Source organism: Ictidomys tridecemlineatus, chromosome 13 (assembly GCF_052094955.1).
Source record: "Ictidomys tridecemlineatus isolate mIctTri1 chromosome 13, mIctTri1.hap1, whole genome shotgun sequence".
Lineage (NCBI taxonomy): Eukaryota > Metazoa > Chordata > Mammalia > Rodentia > Sciuridae > Ictidomys > Ictidomys tridecemlineatus.
In genome coordinates, this window is record NC_135489.1 from 97,336,659 (window position 1) to 97,356,037 (window position 19,379).

A 19,379-nucleotide genomic window follows, 5' to 3' on the forward strand; every position below is an offset into this window, starting at 1 on the left:
AGAGAGAGAGAGAGAGAGAATTTTTTTATTATTTATTTTTTAGTTCTCGGCAGACACAACATCTTTGTTTGTATGTGGTGCTGAGGATCGAACCCGGGCTGCACGCATGCCCTTGAGCAATACACTCCCCACCAGTAGAGATATCTACACAGTTTGCACCTGAATTTCTTAATCAGCCAGTTAAAAAAGAAAAAAAAAATGACAAACAGATCTATGGGAATGGCGTCTTAACCAGAGCTTGAAATGGAAGGGAACAAAAAAGGAAGCAGAATTCATGGAATATCCTAGACATTAGTGACTCCATTTTGATTCTGGGACTCGATCTTCATCTGAAACTGAAATTTATAAACTGCTAAGAAAAAAAAACCCTAAGACACCCTGTTCCCACTACCACAGCCCCCCTACTTTTCCAAGGTCCTTTGAATACAAAAATCTATGATGATCCAACCAGCTGCACCCAAGGGCAATTCTAGCTTGCTCCACCCAAGGTCATTTCCAGCTTGCTCCTCTTCCTTGTTAAAAAAAAAAAAAAAGAAAGAAAAAGATATAAAGACCTCTATTCAATGACTCTGGCTGTGACACCACTCAGCTGGTGGCCTGGACAACCTTCCCTATCAATAAACTTTGCTCACTGAGCAAAGACTCTGTCTTGAGAGATTTCTTGGAGCATTCTGTCCTAACAAGAAGGACTCCTGGGTTTCCCTGTGGGGGGTAAAATCAAGAGTCATGCTGGTTTATTCAGAAGTTCAAGGTGAGAATAAGAAGACTTCTCTCCTGGGCCTCCCGGAGAAAATACCCTGCCCCCCATCCCACCGTCCAGCCTTCGTGAAAGGCAGGGCCTTGACCTCTCCACTAGTCATTCACCACAAATGTTTGTTAAGAAGACTTTGTGTGTTACCTTCTGTTATCTGGGGAATCCAGCTTAGAGTTACTGGCCCACAGCAAGAGGGGGGTGGTCCTTCCCAGATGGACAAAGTCAGGAGAGGCGGGCTGAGCCATGGTCACAGAGGCCACACTGCCCGGCGGACCTTCATCCTTCCATGGACTGGTCCTTTGTCCCACAGACAGTGAGCACTGCAGAAAGCCACCTTCACCTTCATCTTCCCCGCACCCTGCATGAGACCAGCACCAGCACCCACATCTGACCTCTCGGATAAGGCACTTCACTTTCTTGGTCAGCTCCGGGCAGCCCTGAAGAGCAGCGGCTATTCTGCACTAGTGAGGGGAGGCCGTCACTGGGCAGACAGCCCAGCCATTGACCTTCAAAAGGCCCCACAGAACCGAGCCCCCCGTGGGCCGCTGTGGCCCCTCTCTAGCCACAGGGGCTCTCTAGCTGATCTGCCCTGTAACCTCCCGATTATCACCGAATCTCAGGGTCTCCTGGTGGTGTATCCACAGTTCACCCAAGGACATGCCTCACGGGTCCCTACCCTCTGCCACAGCTGCACCAGATGTTTCCATGGTAATACCATCTTGCTTCACTCACAAGTAAAAATAAACCTATTATCGTGCGCTCAAGTCCAGGGACTGAACAGGAAAGCGGCACAGGGTGGGGCCTGGGGAAGGCAGGAGCTTGTCTGCCCAGGTCCTCCTGAGGCCCTAACACCAGCTGCACTCCGGCTGACCCTCCACAGGTGCAGACGGTCCCCAGGGCCCTTCAGGGAGCTGGCTCAGTCCCCCACCCTTGTGCACACATTAGAACTACTGCCCAAAGTGGGCCAGCAGAACCCAGGGGGAGCCAACAAAGGGGTTTCCAGGAGTGGCCCTGCCCACACTGGAGACACCCTCAGGGCCTGGCCAGAGAAGCTGCCAAAGCCAAGCAACTGTCCCCAACTGTGCTTTCTTGGGGTCTGCTCTTGGCCACGGTTTAGCAACTTCCAGGCTGGTCCCAGCCCACAGGGACCTTCCTCTATGTCCCACTGCCCTGTGACTCTGGGCTCTTGGGGACCTGTACTCCCTGTACCTCTGTGTTGGGTACATTCTTAACAGGCAAAAAATCATTCTAATTTGGATTAAAACTGGAGTACAAAAATAGGGATATTTTAGAGTGTATTATAGTCACACGTAACAGTGGGGTTCATTCTGACATATTCATCAATGCATGTGAGATCATTTTCTCCATTTTGACACCCAGCACTCCTCCCTCCCTTCTTCTCCTCCCTCCCACTGATCCCCTTCATCGACACTGCTGGTCTTCCTTCTTTTTATCTATTTTTAAACTGATGCATTATAGTTATATTCAAAAGGCAGGATGCGCGTGCGCACAAGCACACACACACACACACACACACACACACACACACATGAGGTTTTAGAAACCGCGAAAACACTGACTTCTCCCCTTTGCCTCACCTTCTGCACGGCTACAGGAAGCCTGGGCTGGAAGCATGTTTAGAACAGGAACATTGAGAATGAGCCCATAAGGCAGGACTCCAACGTTCTGCACGTTCAAATGCACTGGGGCAGGGAGGGGCGATTCACACTGGTGCTCTCCCTCCTAATTTAGAGACTAAATCAGCCTCAGAGAAATTATAAAAATAGATTCACTCTTTTCCCGGGCACCTCTAGCTGAAATTGACTTGACCACTGTTCATTTTGCAGTGAAAGAGGAATTCTAGAATATCACCATCAAGTAGTCTACCCATAAGACCCGGTCTACCCACAAGATTCCTTTCCAGATCTAAGAAAACCCATGAGCAAAAGTTACCTTCGTTTTTCTATACCATGGGCCAGATGTGAACATATATATCTTAAGATGCTTTATGTGATGGATTTCCAGAGATGAGACTCCTCAGAATTATTTCCCCAGAGTTTCCAAGGTGAAAATGCCATGCTGTTCTAGTTAATGTGTGCTTTGCCCAACATAAAGCACTTGCAGCCAATTTCTGTCCAGTTAGTAGTTTGCACTAACCATTTTCCAAGAGGAAATACTGCTACAAAATCTGAATTAAAGATACTAAGGGCAGTACCATCCCAGATATCCCCACCATTCAATGGGTCCGTTGTAATCAGATCTTCACACCATTCCCTAGTCACCTGAGGTTCCCAGGGGCACAGGCCTTACCTGCCCTTCATCTGCTCCATCTTCCACTCCATGCACCTGCAGCCGGGGTGATGCTCTGAGGACAGCAAATCCTCTACAAACAACACAAATCTCTTGTTAGTAAATGGGGCCTTTCTTAAAACTGCACAATATGCATTGCTTAGATTCCCCAAACGAACTTGTGATTCAATGTCCATGCCACATGGAAACATCTGGGGTATGAGATGGTGACAAGCTGGCGATAGCTGCTGGTGGTGGAGGAGGCATCTGCCATGGTGCCCAGAGTGCAGCCTGGCAGACCCTCTCTTGCAAGGGGCTTAGCAAGGTGAGCGTTCATTCTTGGGGAAGGTGTTCAGGCACACTAGGATAGAGCAGCGGAGCTGGGGGGCACTGCACACAAACGAGGATGCTCAGGTGCTCGATGGGTTGCAGGGACGGCTTGGTGACAGTGTTTACCTGGGATGTTCTCTTCTGAGAGCATTTAGACAGCGCTGGAACCCGAGAGGTGAGCTCTGTCTTGTCCTCCTTCAGCTAAAGATGAAACTCGAGGCTGGGTATCGCGGAGACCTCGCTGGTGCACGTAAGGCTAAGGTTCTCAGGAACATCCACGTCACACACATCTTCATAGAACGAGGGCCTGCTGGGCCCTTGGCGTTGCTTCCTTTTTGTTCAAATTCAAAACTCTCCAGCTACCACACACTAAGCAATTTTACATGCTGATGCCTCCAGCCCAAGTCCCCAGCATGAAATATCAGACAGAAAAGACACCAGCTTGACAGCCTCCGGCCCTACTCACGGGCTGAGGGGCTGTGTGTGTGTCTGTGACCTGCACCCGGAGGTGTCAGTCATGTGAGGAGGCCCTGAGTGGGGGAGAAACCTCTGAACCTCAACACACATGCGCTAACACCCCTGAGATCCCAGCCAAGGCCCGGGAGAAGAACACACAGTAACACCCTCCCTAAAAGAAAGATGGATTCCTTCCACAGGGTCTTGGACGAAGGGGATTTTGTGAGTGCTTCTGGAGAATTTTCAAAACACCCTCTGAAGCAGCAACTTCACATTCGTGTTTGCAAAGTGCAATGCTGCATGCAGGCTGTGGTGCACGTGGCCACGTGCATAAGTTCAGGTGAGTCGGGGTGTGGTGGGCAGTAAGTATATTTTAAGCTTCTTTTCAAAAAAACTGTATTTGGCAAGAGCTACTTTTAGGAAACAATTCAGGGAATCTGTCCTCTGCTGAGCCTGGAGACCAAGGCCCCTTTAGGAAGCGATTTTCTTCCAGGGAATCTATTTGTTCCTCAGGTTACGCCTGGGCTCCCCACCCAGAGGCTGGTTCCAGAGAAGCAAAGGCTGTCAGGGGCCACCATCAACACAGCCTTGCCTGACGTCCTGCCTCTGGAAACTCACTGTGGGGCCCATGACCTCTGTGCTGAATATAAGCTGAGCAATGAGAACAACATTCCCTCTTTGCCAGGCCCCGACCTGTCAAAACTGTCCTGCTTCTCACCACCACCATTGAGGTGGATATCATTTGGGCAGCCTCTCACTAGGTGTGCAAACCAAGGCCAACCTTACACAGCTGGACACTGGCAGAGCTGGGCTGTCCAGCCATCTCCTCGACAGAGTGGGCCATGATTCAAGTGAATGAGTCACCAAGCCACCGAGACCATGGTGTTACAGGGGCAAAAGGATTTTAATAGCCACCAAGGCACTAGACACAAAAAAAGGCAGCTTCACTGGGTAGTTTTAAAAGTTATATTTTAGTAAAAATATCAGTAATCCATGCCCAATGTTTTTGGAAGGACTCCAATAAATTTAAACTTGGATGCCAGGAAGAGCATGAAAATAAACCTATCCTGAAAAAGACACATGATACAGCTGTTAGAGCCTCCAAAACATTTCTGGATATAATTTTTGAGTTATATCCAAAAATAAGTGAGGATTACTTGCTGATAAAAATAGATTATTTTTTGTACAGGGTCAGGTTGGGGGGGGGGATTGATCCCAGGGGTCCTTAACCACTGAGCCTCATCCCAGCCCATTTTATATTTCAATTAGAGACAGGGTCTTGCTACATTGCCCAGGGCCTTACTAAGTTGTTGAGGCTGACTTTGAACTGGTGATCCTCCTGCCTCAGCCTCCAGAGCCACTGGGATTACAGGAGTGTGCCACTGTGCATGGCCTTTGGAAACAAGTTTTCCTAGTGCCTCTATAATTTGACCATGACATTAGATTTCCCTACAACCCTCCTGGAATATCTTTAGTATTAAAGTTGAACCACAGGCATGTTTTTTTTTAATTAGTTGTTGATAGACTATTTTATTTATTTGTATGTGGTGCAGAGAATTGAACCCAGTGCTTCACACATGCTAGGCAAGCATGCTACCACTGAGCCACAACTCTAACCCCCACAGGCATGTTTTAACACTTAGTTACCACTGAGACCTTAAAAGCTCCACACTGCATCACATCTACAAAATATGGGTGGAGTATTCCTTCTATGAATGCAAAGGGCTTCCTTCTGATGCTGATATGTCAGTTTGTTCCCTTTGTGTGGTCTCTAGCAATTAACTACAGTAAGGAATATGTCATATAAAGATAACCATTGCAGGGACAAGCAAATATGTCTTTTCAGAAAGTCTAATAAAACCCAGGGAAATCTGGTGCACTCAGAATTCCACACCATGTTTCTGAAGTCCAAGAATGGTTCTCCACTTGCCTATTATGTTGCTTCTATTTTTTACAGATCTAAATGGAACAGGGCTCAGGAAAGAAATCCAATCTACAAATCCACCACTGTCTGTTCCCCCTGCTTTCTTCTATGATATTATTATCACTTCTATCCATTTGGATTCTAATCCAGAGATCCCCAAGAATCTAAACCCCATCAAAGGGAAAACTGGAATCATTCATTGATTCCCCCAAATCATCCATCCCATCACTACCCCCAAGCATAACTTGGTCTCTTAGATGTCCTCAATCATTTGTGTGTATATCATTCTCCCCAACACTCGGAGGCTAGGCAAAGCAGACAGCTTGTGTGGCCCGGCATGTTGTGTATACACAGGAAACATTAGATCTCACGAATACGTCAGAAGAATTAAAATGGCATGAAATCATCTCAGAAATTGTAGCATCTATAATGAAGGGAATTCAGTAGAAATGGTCAACAGTACTCTCCCAGTCAACTGTCAGGCCTTTGAAAACTGTGCGGGAGAATGTACACAGTGCTGCCCAGTTTTCATGTCACACAACACTGGCAAAGTTCTCAAGGTACCTTTCCAGGTAAATGAAGGATTTAACAAGGAAACACTTATACTTTTCTTCTAAATGTCTTGCTTCAAAATGCCATTCCTTTGCCTTTGAAAGTTTTGTGAGCCATTCTCTACAAATATGTATAGACAGATTCCTTCCTCAGTGTAGGTAACGGATACCGGTACATTCCCACCATGTGTCTTGAGTTGTCTTAGAGAGAGAAGGGCAGCACCAACTCTTGATCATCAACTTCTTCGGTGAGGAAAAAGTATTCTTATGGCACTTAACAGAAGTGAGGCGTGTACGTTACTTAACAGCTAATCACAATAACTTACTTCAAATTTCAATCTTTAGACTTCGGATTGCTCACTGAAAGATATATAACATAGCGAATCGAATGAAGCAATCAGGAAGCATTGTCTGAGGTCACTATTTAGATTGAGCAGTTCTACAAGTTCCGTACAACATAAATTCTTTGGCCACAGAAATGGGGTCGTTTCATACATAGTTGTAAATCTCTACAAGGTGACTTGAAATTGGCATTTTTCTAACAGTATAGGCTCTACCGGGAACAATACAAGGCCATGAAATTTCATAAAAATAATGCTTAAATACCCGTCCTCAAGGAGTTTAAAATCTAGGTGATGGTGTAGAATATATAAATAATATTCAAAATCACTGACACCTCACAGAATTAGTCCACTTCCTAAATGACTTACTCCCATGCATGGTTCTCCTTCCAGTTCAATGCAATTTCTTCTCTCTGTGTACTGTTGGAGATTACCCCTTGACCTCTGGATTTGATTTTATTTTTTAAAAAACATAGTTCAGTAAATTTTAAAATGTCAATCTTATCTCAGAATTTTTTCTGTTAAAGAAACAGACACGTCGCTCCATCCATCTACAACTTAATTATGAAAATTAAGCCTGGGAAAGGCAGCATGTCCTTTGTGGTGTGTCATAGACATGGAGAAGCACACTAAGGTCTTGCAATACCATGAGACACCCCAAAGGGCAGTCTTTCCTACCCAGAGTTTCTAGGCTGTAAACCTCGGAGACGCTTCCTTTCGGAGGTCAAAGTGCAGGAGCCCACCTTCAAGGGGGCTTACCTGGTAATCTGTGTCCTGGTGCTGAAGTCGAGAGACCTCATGGAGCGTAGAACTTCAATGCACCCCAAGTACTGCAGGAGGAAGAAACATAAATCATGAGTTCTGGGAACTGAGAGGCAGAGATGACTTCTAACGACAACAGGGGAGTTTTTTTGGAAGCAATACGCATTTCTTAAATCACATTTTAACTCAAAATTCTGTGGCAAGACTTTGTTCTGTTTCTATGAAAGCAAACATTCAAACCCATGGGAAAGCATCCTAATACTTACATTGGCACAAAACGTGATTTTCTAAAACCCATTAGTATTGTCATTTTATTTAGATGCACATTCTTCAAAGCTTTCATGGGGGTATAACTTTCACGCTATAAAAGGCAGACATCTTAAATGTTAGCTCAACCTTATTTAGGTACATATTTGCCGTGGAACTGCAAATCAGACCCTATAGTTCTAGTTCTTTTCAAAACTTTAGGGTAGATTTAATTTTTTAAAAAATTTTATTGGAGCATGACACGTGTAACATAAACGGAATTCATCGTGGCTCTTCGTACATACACATACAATATGACAATTTGATCATTTCGTCCCCCAGACCTCCGCCTCCCCAAATCTCCTTCATCTAATCTACTCGTCAATTTTCATGAAATCACTTTTCATTCTGTTTTCATGAGATCTCTTCTTCTTCTTTTTTCTTTCTAGCTTTCACATGTGAGAGGAAAATAAATGACCCTTGACTTTCTGAGTCTGGCTTATTTCACTTAGCATCATGTTCTTCAGTACCATCCATTTTTCCTGCAAAGAGCACAATTTGTTTTTCTTTATGAACAAATTAAACTCTGTTGTGCACATACACCACATCTTCTTTATCATTCATCTATGGATGAACACCTAGGATGGTTCCATAATTTGGCGATTGGGAATGGTGCTGCTATAAACATGGGTATGCAAGAATCTGTGCAATGTGATTGATCCTTTTGGATAAATACTAAGGAGTGGTACAGCTGTATAGTGTTGTGGTTCCACGCCTAGTCTTTTGAGGAACAACCATACTGACTTTGAGAGCCATTGAACTAATTTACATTCCCACCAACAGTATATAAAAATTCTCTTCCTCACAGCCTTTCAGCATTTATTGTTATTTATATTCCCAGAAGTTTATTTAAAAAAATTTTAAAAAGAATGAAAACACTATATAAACCAATATTTTCATTAACATTAAACTTCATTTTCTAATAAATATATTTTGGGGGTCTATGAATAAACTAAAAGTAGCATTGAGTTTACCAGAAAACCCTCTCCTGCATTATTCACCATAAAATTTTCAGAAATTCAAATTTATCCATCTCAATGTATAGCTAAATTTTGATCCGTTTCACACATGAAAATGTATGGATGGATACAGGGACATAACAAAAATTCTGGATAAAAAATAGATGGAATTTTTATGTTCTTAAGACCTTGAGGAGTTCCAAGGTGCAGATGATATAGACAAATGCTTTTAAATTTAGTTACTTTAGACAAATGCCTTTAGATGTAGAATTTATGAAAAATCCTCACGGTATGGTACATAAAAGACTGTATTTGAATTATTCCAAAAACCTGAGTTTGGACTTGGCTTTGTCATATCTTGTTATGTAAGTTTAAGCAAAAGTTTTACACTTCTCAGAGCTTAAACCCCTAAAACCCCATAAATGGGATGGTTCCTCCTGCCACTGCATGATCACCAATATCACAAAGCTTTTGAAATACCACCTTTGCCATCCCAGCTATGTGAATTCCACAAAGATATATGAGTTAGACTATCACTGACTCTGCAGAGTGATGTGACTGTTACAACTGACAGCATCAGTTCCCGTGAATAACAGGGCCGATGTCACAGTTACATGACAACCACCACATTCAGAGTCACAGAATTATACAAACACCGCACGCACACTGCAGAGCTATGTGAAAATACCACAGCCAGCCACACAGAGCTATGGGAACGCCACACACACCAACGTCCTAGGTGACGAAATACCACAACCACCTTCCCAGGGTCACGTGAATACCACAACCCAAACTGCAGGACTGTGAGGTGGCACTCTAGCCCAAAAATAAGCAGGAGAGCCCCACCACCATTGTAGAACAATGCAAATATGATAGCAATGTCAGAGTTCTGTGGAAATGATGGACAACAATGCAGTTATGTAGCTGTATTTGTCACATTCATTACAAAGTCTATGAAGACGTTCCCCATCACAGGTGTGTATCGACATGAATAATACGACCAAATCTGAGCTTCAGAAGTACTGTATCTAACATCATAATATTATATGGAAACCGTAACTGATGTTGCAGTGTATGACCCCCCTTTCCATAGATGCACATTTATTTTTTACTTATCTCTTTTTTCTTTACGATGGTAGAATATTGTTTGCACACAGCTTTTACACCACTGTGACCACTAAGACCTGACAACAATATAAGAAGAGGCAAAGCTTCTTTGGAGCTCACAGTTTTGGAGGTCTCAGTTCGTAGATGTCCACGCCATTGCTCTGGACCCCAGGTGAGGTAAAACATCATGGTAGATGGGTGTGGCAGCTCAGAACATGGTATCAGGAAGCCAAGAGAGACAGTTCCACTCTCTGGGGACAAAATATGCACCCCAAAGGCACACCCACAATGACCCACTTCCTTCAGCCACGACCTACCTGCCTACAGTTACCACCCAGTTAATCCCTATCATTGGATTAATGTACCTTAGGTTAAGGCTCTCATCAATCATTTTACCTCTAAACTTTCTCGCACTGTTTCACACATGAGCTTTCGGGGCAAACCTATATCTAAACTGTAACATTCTGCCCATGACTCCTGAAGCTCATACCCATCTCACCATGCTAACTACCTTGGTCCATTTCCAAAAGTCCCCATAGTCTGAACAGTTTTAGGATTGCTCAAAAGTCCAAGTCCAAAGCCTCCTCGGAGACTCAAGGCAAACTCTCAGCATGAGCCCCTGTAAAAATCAAAAGCAAATGACATATATCCAATATATAAAGGCACAGAGTAAACATTTCCACTCTGGAATGGAGAAATGGGGACATAGAAAGAAGGAACGGGATCAAAGTAAGACCAAAATCCAGCTGGTCAAACAAGTTCTGTGACTCCGTGGCCAGCATCTGAGCACACAGCACCATGATGTGCTTTCCAAAGGGCTTGTGTAGCTTCATCCCTACGGCTTGGCTGGTGGCAGCCCAAACGGTCTCTCTGATGGCTTGTCTCTGCTTGATTCCTGCAGCTTTCTTTGTCCATGGTACTGACATTTCTTAATCTTGCGGGGAGGCAGGTCCCTCCATTGCAGCTTCAGTATTCTTCTCACATCTCCATGCATTGCCCTCTCAGAGGCAGCCTGCAGGCACTCTGACCCTGCTGCACTTTGCCTGGCCTCCCCAGCCTTCCTTGGAAATCTCAGTGAAGCCTCCTTAACCCCGAACTCCAGCATCCTGCAGAACCAGCACTACGTGGCTGCTGCCAAGATCAGCCACAACCTCAAGAGTAGCCAAGCATCCAGGGGCCCTGGCTGCTGCGGTCTCTGAGCGCCTGAATGGCTGAGCACCATCAAACGACTTTCTAGGCAGCCCGGTGCAAGCAGGGGGCCCCGCTGCTCTCCTCTCAAAAGAATGTTTGAGCCTCAGATGGGTGTGATCTTGCCAGTTCCTGAGGTGCCCTGCAGCCTTCCGTCCTAGTGTCCCTGTGTAACTTAGCATCTCTTTAGGGACTCCGTCTTTAACGACTGCCACTACCTTAGTCCCAGTTTTAGTCCCACTTTTCAGGTCCAAGTTTTTCAAATCCTTCTGCTCTGCTTTCTGCTCCTGACTATCACAATAAACGGGATTATTTTCAGGGTCCAGAAGAAATTTGAAAAAGATCCACTCTTGGATGCATAGTAGCTTAATATCAGAACTAAAGAATCAAGAGAAAAACATTCTGAAAGCATCCCACTAGTCCAGAATTAACATTATACTGAGTGAAGAAAAACTGGAAGCTTCCTTTCTGAGATCTGGGGCAAGACAAGAATGCCTACTTTCACCAGTTTCATTCACATAGTACTGCAAGTCCCAGCCAAAGCAATCAGGCAAGTCAAAGAAATGCAGGGCGTCCCAGGTCAAATTAACACTGTTTGCAGAAATTCGATTTTATATACACAAAACTCCAGATACTACACACACACACACACACACACACAAAAAAAAAAAAAAAACTTTTAGAACTAATTCAGTAAAGTTGCAGAATACAAAAACAGTCTGTAAAAACCAGTATCATTACTATACACCAACAGCAAATTATCTGAAAAAGAAATCAAGAAAGCAACCTCATTTACAATGGCTGAAAAAAATAAATAAATAAACTGACAGGGAATATATTTAACCAAAGAGGCGAAAGATTGATGCAATATAAACCATAAAACTTTTGTAAAAGAAGTTAAAAAGGACATTAAAAAAATATGGGGAAACATCCCTTGTTCAACGTTTGGAAGAATAAATACTGTTTAAGATGTCTTTACTACCCACATCACCCTACAGACTCAATGCAATCCTTATCAAAGTGCCAATCACATTCTTCACAAAAATAGGAAAAAAAAAACCCTAAAAGTTATATGGATTCCCCTCCCCAAAGAGTCCAATATTCAAAGCCATCATGAACAAAAAACAAAGCTAGAGGTATCACATTACCTGACTTAAGAACATACCACAAAAGCTAGTAATCAAAAGTGGAACCACTCAGGAAAGCAGTATGGAGACCCTTCAAAAAAAACAAAAAACAAAACAAAAAAACCCTAGGAACAGGACCACTCTATGACCCAGCGTCAGTGTTTACCCCAGAGGACTCAACGCAGCCTACTGTAGTGACACAGCCACCTCAGTGTTTAGAGCAGCACAGTTCACAATAGTCCAATTACGGAACCAACCCGATGCCCGTCAACAGATGAACAGACCAAGAAAATGTGGGCCACTACCCCATGGACTTTTACCCCAGCATCAAGAAGGACAGGGTGGCATTTATCAGGAAATGAGTGGAAGTGGAGAAAACCACGCTAAGTGAAATAAGCCAGGAGGAGAAAATCAGGGGTCACGTGTTCTCCCTCATCTGTAAACCATCTGAGTAAGATAAGGGGAGAAGGTGGTGGTGGAGGGGATCAGATATCACACAGAGATAGGGAAGATGAGTGGAGGGGAAGGAGGAGAACCAGAGGAAGGGAAAGGGGAAGGGAGATGGAATTGATCTAACAAAATCATGTTAAATACACATATGAAGGGACCAAAGGGAATTTCACCTGTGTGTACACCTAGAAAGTACCCACCAGAAATAAACAAACAAAGGAGTGAAAGGAAAGCCAGTACAGGAGAGGAGAACAGGGGAGGGAAGAGGGAAGGAAAGGAGGGGCGGGGACTGAAATCATAGGCCTCATGTGTATAATTTTGCCAAAAGGAACCCACATGTTATGTCTCATTATTATGTTTTAATAAAAATAACACACAGCATAGGATTGACACGAGTACAGACACACAGATCCAAGGAACACAGCAGAGAGCACAGAAGAAACCCCACACAACTAGAGCCAGTGATCCTCAACACAGGCGCTAAGCAGGAACACACCCTGGAGGAAGACCAATCTCTGGGCCCCGTGGTGCTGGGGAAAGGGGAGGTCCACACACTGAAGGATGAAGCCAAAGCTCTGTCTCTCCCAAGTACAGAAGTCGACTCCAAGTGGACAAAAGACTTCATAGCACAACGCGAAACTGAGACGTCCAAGAAAGAAATGGTGAGATACCTCATGACATTACTGATGTGGGCCAGGGTTGTGGGATAAAACACCCAAAGCCCAGGAAACCAAAGCAAAGTGACATGAGTAGGATTACATGGGATTTTAATATAATTCTGCACAGAAAAGGACACAATCAATGGAGTGGAAAGACAACCTGCAAAATGAGAGAAAATATTTGTAAACTCCACATCTGATTAGAAGTTAATGTCCAGAACATGTAAGATACTCAAACAACGATAGCCCCCGACAAATGACTCATTTAAAAATGGGCAGTGGACCCAAACAGAAATTTCTCAAAAGAAGACACACAAAGAGACAGCAAGTACATGAACAAATGTTCAGTGTCACTAGTCATCAGGGAAATGCAAACCAAACCAACAGTGAAATGCCTCCTCATCGCAGTTAGAAACGGTATTACAGAAAGAGAGAGAGAGAGAGAGAGAGAGAGAGAGAGAGAGAGAGAGAGAGAGAGAGAGGGAGAGGGAGAGAGAGAGAGAAAGAGAGAAAGAGAGAAAGAGAGAAAGAGAGAAAGAAAGAAAGAAAGAAAGAAAGAAAGAAAGAAAGAAAGAAAGAAAGAAAGAAAGAAAGAAAGAAAGAAAGAAAGGGAGGGAGGGAGGGAGGGAGGGAGGGAAGGAGGGAGGACAGACCAACAAAGAGCTCTCAAGGATGTGGAGAAAAAGGGATCCCTACATCCTGTTGGTGGCAATGTGAACCAGTACAGCCAAAATTCCTCAAAAAAAATTAAAGATAAAACTACTATATGATCCAGCAATCTCACTACTAGGTACATATCCAAAGGAAACAAATCCAGTATGCTGAGGAGATACCTGCACTCTCACGTTTATTGTGGGACTGTTCACATTAGCCCCCAGATGGAAACAACCTAAGATTTCCTCATCTGATGAATGTATAACAAAAATCTGGCATGTATTCAACATGGAATATTATTCCACCATAAAAAAAGGATGGAATCTGACATTTGCAACAACGCTGAAGAACTAGAAGACATCGTGTTATGTGGAATAAGATGCAGAAAGATACCATGTGATTTCACTGGTGTAATCTAAAAATATTGATGTTACAGAAATAGAGAATCAAATAATATTTACCAGGGGCTGGGAGAGTAGTGGGGAGGGAGGGAGGAGAAAGATTGGTCAGTGGGTACTGACTGACAGTTTGGAGAAACAGGCTCTGGTGTTGTGCTGCCTTTGGGTGACTATAAATAATAATGTACTATATATTTTTTGAAAGTTAGAAGAAAGAATTTTGAACATTTTTTTTTTGGCAGGAGGGATGCTGGGGATTAAACTCAGGGGCACTCAACCACTGAGCCCCAGCCCCAGCCCTATTTTGTATTTTATTTAGAGACAGAGTCGCACTGAGTTGCTTCGTGCCTTACTTTAGCTGACATTGGCTTTGAACTATTGATCCTCCTGCCTCAGCCTCCCAAGCCACTGGAATTATAGGTACACACCACAGCACCTGGCTGAATTTTGAACATTTCTATGACAGAGAAATAATAAATGTTTGAGGAGACAGATGTTTATCTTGATTTGAACAACATACCATATCTACCTGTGTCAAAACACCAGAATCCCCCACGAGGATGTGTAATTTCTATGTGTCATCTTAAAAATACATATTTTGAAAAGCATTCATGAGTGAGGGGTGGGGAACCAAGTTACTTACAATGAAAGAAAACGCTGAAAAAAAAAAATAAGATTCTCTTTCAGCCCCAGATACGTGAAGACAAATAACACCATCAAACATCTAAAGATAAGAAGTATTGAGGCAAACTGGCATCCACGTGGGAGGGCGAGCAAAGCCTGGGAAAGTTAACCACCCACAGACACCCTCTGAGAGAAACAGCCCAGGAACACAATGAACTCAGCCAAGAGGACCGTGTGGGTTTCAAGAAATGACGAGGAGAAAAGAGTCAACCAAAGTCACAGGTACATTATGCCTTAGCAATTATGCATGGCTTTTAATGTGTATCTCATTAATCATAACCAGTAACCAATACCTCAGAAGGTGTCAACATGGACAGCAAAGTGTTCAAAGGACTATTGTGCTTTATCAAGGTGGGTCCAGACTGATTAACTGTAGGTAGCAGTAGAAAAGTATGCTTCCTTGTGTGTACAAGATTATAAACTACTGTAAAAAGAACAGAATGATCAACTTTCAGACCACTGTGGAACCAAAGGAAGAAACAAACAAACAAACAAAAGACACGTGTCATTCAGTAAAAATAAAGCATAAAAATAGAAAATGTCTGAATGTAATATAGAGGACATACAAACATCGGTAATAGATGTTGATCTGTGTTGATCCAAATACCTCAGTGATCCCAATAATCATGAACGGATCAGACCTGCCAACTAAAGGTCAAAGACTTTCGCATGGTTAAAAATACATGTGTGTTAAATAAAATCGCAAAGGAACTATTAAAAAAAAATAAACATTCTACATTAGGCAAATGCTAGCGAAAGAAAACGAATATGATGTGGGAAGCATCTCATTCAAGTGGGCAAGAAAGAAAAAAAGCATGAAATAAATCTAACAAGCAATGTGTAAGACCAAATTGAAGAAAAACTTAAGGAAGGATGAATGACTAAAAGAAAACCTGCGTCCTAGTCCATTTTGTATTTCTATAACAGAATCTCTGCTGTTGGGTGATGTTCAAAGAAAAGAGGTTTCCTTTGTTCCTGCTTCTGAGGGTTGGAGGATCTAACTAGCACAGTGCCCGTGTCCTGATGAAGATCCCTGGTGTGTCACATAGGAGAGAAGCAGGAAAGAGAACCTGCGGAAGGAGCCAAGGTTTGGAGAGGTCTTGCTTTTTAACTCTGGCAGGAATTAATTCACTCCGTGAGATCAACAGTAATCCACTCAAGGGTGAACCACAGCATCTGCATTTATGGAAAGACGCGCCATGCTTTCTGGATTGGAAGGTTTAAATAAAAACATGCCCACACTCCCCCCTAATTAATGCACAATTTTACTGTGATGATAGTAAAAGTCCTAACAGGATTTCTTCCCCAGAACTGGGGGAATTAATTCTAAAGCTTATAGAATGAAAACAAATCCTGAAGAACAAAGAAATTTCTGAAGAAGATAAAAATGAAAAGGAATGGGTAAAAATTCCATAATGTGGACCCAGGAAGGGGGAAGTCATGCAAGGGATTAGGATGGGGGCCAGAAGGAAAGCATGCGTATTGATTGGTCGGAATCACTGAAGAAAAGATTAGCCAGCAAATTATTGTGACAATGTGAGTCGCTACACATTAGGAAAACAGTATCTGGCGATATCTCCGCCCAGGACTGCTGTGTACGGTGCTGTAACGCATTATACACGTTGCAGTGTGAGAACTGTACACCCTTTCCAACATCCCACCTTACCAATACACACAAAGCCTAAAAGAGTTAAAGAGCAGGAGCTAAGAAACACAATTATAAAAGTATACAAGAAAATAAAGAATAACCTTTTTATTACAAGACCAAACACTAAAAAGCTGCAAGTGGACTCATGAGAAACACTAATTTTTGTACAACAACAACAAACTAGGATAAGTAAGTTGAAAAATTAAATAAAGGCTAAGAAAACAATTCCATAAGTTTAACTGAAAAATACACACACACACACACACACACACACACACACACACACACACATCTGGAGTACTCAAAGAGTTTCCGTGAGTTGTTGAGTCAATCCATCAACTCAGTAGAAATAAAAAGGCCAAATGCAAATGGTAAACTCACAGGAGAAAGACACTTGGCTGATACACTGTCCTCTTAAGAGTCAACTAGTCAGAGACATTGAAGTTAACACCCCATGGAAATAATTTTTCACCTAGAAGAATAGCCAAAGTTGGTAAGACAAAGGAAAATGGATCCTGTCACACCATCTTGGAGAAAATATAATTTGATTAAAACCTTCTCCAGAGACTATTTGTAAGTCTCTATGGATATGAAAAATGGTATGCCCTTTGATGCACTCATTTCACTTGTAGAACTCTATTCGCATCTGAGATGTGAAATTGTATGTGCAAAGGTAGGCGTTACTTTGTTGCCTGTTTCTAATGAGATTCTGAACTCCCTCCTGAAATGTTTATCAATCCGTGTCCCGTTAGACAGCTCGGGCACAATCAACCATGGGTCCCGACGCAGCCATTGTTTTAAATGATGCACACACAGATCCCCTAGAAACACTGTGAAACCCCCCACATTCTATTGGCTAAAGCAAGTCCCAGAGTCGGAAGATCCAGGGGAAGGGACCACCCCAGAGTGTGACTGCCAGGAGACTGGGACTCCCCTCTGGAGACTTGAGTGCAGAGAGAGGAAACAGAGTTGGAGGAGAGGGAGGAGAGTCAGCAAGGGGGAAAGGGAACAGGAGGAAGCTCTTAATTCTGAATGCTTTTTTCGTAACCATTTCATAAAGAATGTGTTCACTTTTTACTTGCATAAATTCAAAATAATGAAAAACTTTAAAAAGAAAAATCTACCAAAGAAAGAAAACGATCATGCTTCATAAAATTGTATCCCCATGGTATGATCAGAAAATGACCGATAGTCATCAGATGACTCAAATTACAAGGGATCTGGTGCCTCCTTGCTCAATGGTCCTCAAGAGAGAGAGAATTTTTTTAAATATTTATTTTTTAGTTCTCGGCGGACACAACATCTTTGTTGGTATGTGGTGCTGAGGATCGAACCTGGGCCACACGCATGCCAGGCGAGCGCGCTACCGCTTGAGCCACATCCCCAGCCCTTCAATGGTCCTCTTAAGAGTCAACTAGTAGTGACCATGCCATTTCCATGTGAAGATGGAGACAGAACAGGCAGCCAGCCTCTTCCTCAGACAAGTCTCAAGTGGACTAGACCACTGGTGGCCACCAGGGAGACTGAGTCACTGAATCCACCCTGATGGCCCCAGCGACCGGTCAGGTATAAGTAGGTGATCCCAGACAGACCAGCGAATCACAGTCTTGGGAGTGCTGCTGGAACTGTCCAGGAGTGACAAAGTCACACCCAGCTTCTGAGAGCAGTGGAACTAATGGTAACAGGTGATCCTTCCTCTTGCTGCTCAGCATCTAGCCTTCCTAGACACAGGAGGTCAGGAGAATGTGTGAATATTTAATCCTGGTGAATTCCACCCTCAGTGGCTCCATAGAGACATCGTGGAACATTCATTTGGAAATATGATGTGTTATTCTCAAGCACAGCTCATAAGTGGGAATCTAACCTAAGACCTAAAAAAAATCATCATGACTTGAATATTTTATTGTTAGTATATTCAGTGCCTTGCCTTTTAGACTCTGGTACTGAGAAGACAAAAAAAAAAGTTTCTTAAATGACTTTAAAATACTTAAGCAATCATGAAAGTGAAGCTGTTAATAAAATCACATTTATTTTTTAATAACACATAAAACTCTTCTACTTCACTCATGTCATCAATTAATAAATACATGTCTGCATCTGTGAGGATGAACTGGTAGAAAGAAATGGAATCTGTCTCCTGTTGCTTAGAGGTTACTAGCCATGCCTATGTGGTTTACTAGTCATGCCTATGAAAGCTACAAGTGGAAAAACAAAGAAAATGTGCCTAATCTGGATTAAGGAGAGATTGCTGGGTAATCAGAAAGGGGGACCATGGGTACCACACCTATAAGCTATCAATCTAAAACTACTGATCTCTGGGAATGGTCTCCTGGCCAGCAACATCAGGAGCACCTGGCAACTTGTTAGAAACGCAAATCCAAAACATTCCACAAGCTCTCCAGAGGATACTACTGACCATTCCAGTTTGAGATTTGACTGTATGAAGACCTGATCTCCATTTCCAAGTTTTCTGGGTCGCATTAGTATTATTTATTGTAAGGAAAATACAAAGAAATTCAGAGACAAGATGCAGAGGCAGGAAAGGTGGCAGAATGGCAGAGTGGCCAAGCTGCCAGCTTTATTTATATCTTTCTTTAGGTGGTTGGCATCATTAGTACATATTGTTCCTTGTATCACTAGGCAGGTTACAGACTTGGCAACATTGTGCAGCTTATTCCTCAGTTACATACTAAATTGCAATGTGCCATGTTAGCAGCTTTGTGTAACTCTCAAGAAAGCCCATTGTATAAAGTTACTGTTATGTGGACAGGTTTAGGCTCAGTGAAACATTG

At 43.0% G+C, this 19,379-nt stretch overlaps 1 protein-coding gene across 2 annotated transcripts in view; it reads right to left on the reverse strand.

Moving 5' to 3' along the window:
* The window catches only part of Shc3 (SHC adaptor protein 3), a 173,248-nt gene that overhangs the window by 113,757 nt on the left and 40,112 nt on the right, over nt 1-19,379 (reverse strand). For both annotated transcript variants that reach the window (XM_078030657.1, XM_078030658.1), the window contains exon 2: nt 7,405-7,475. In XM_078030657.1, the coding sequence (XP_077886783.1) occupies nt 7,405-7,475 (71 nt within the window). The remainder of the gene's footprint in view (nt 1-7,404; nt 7,476-19,379) is intronic.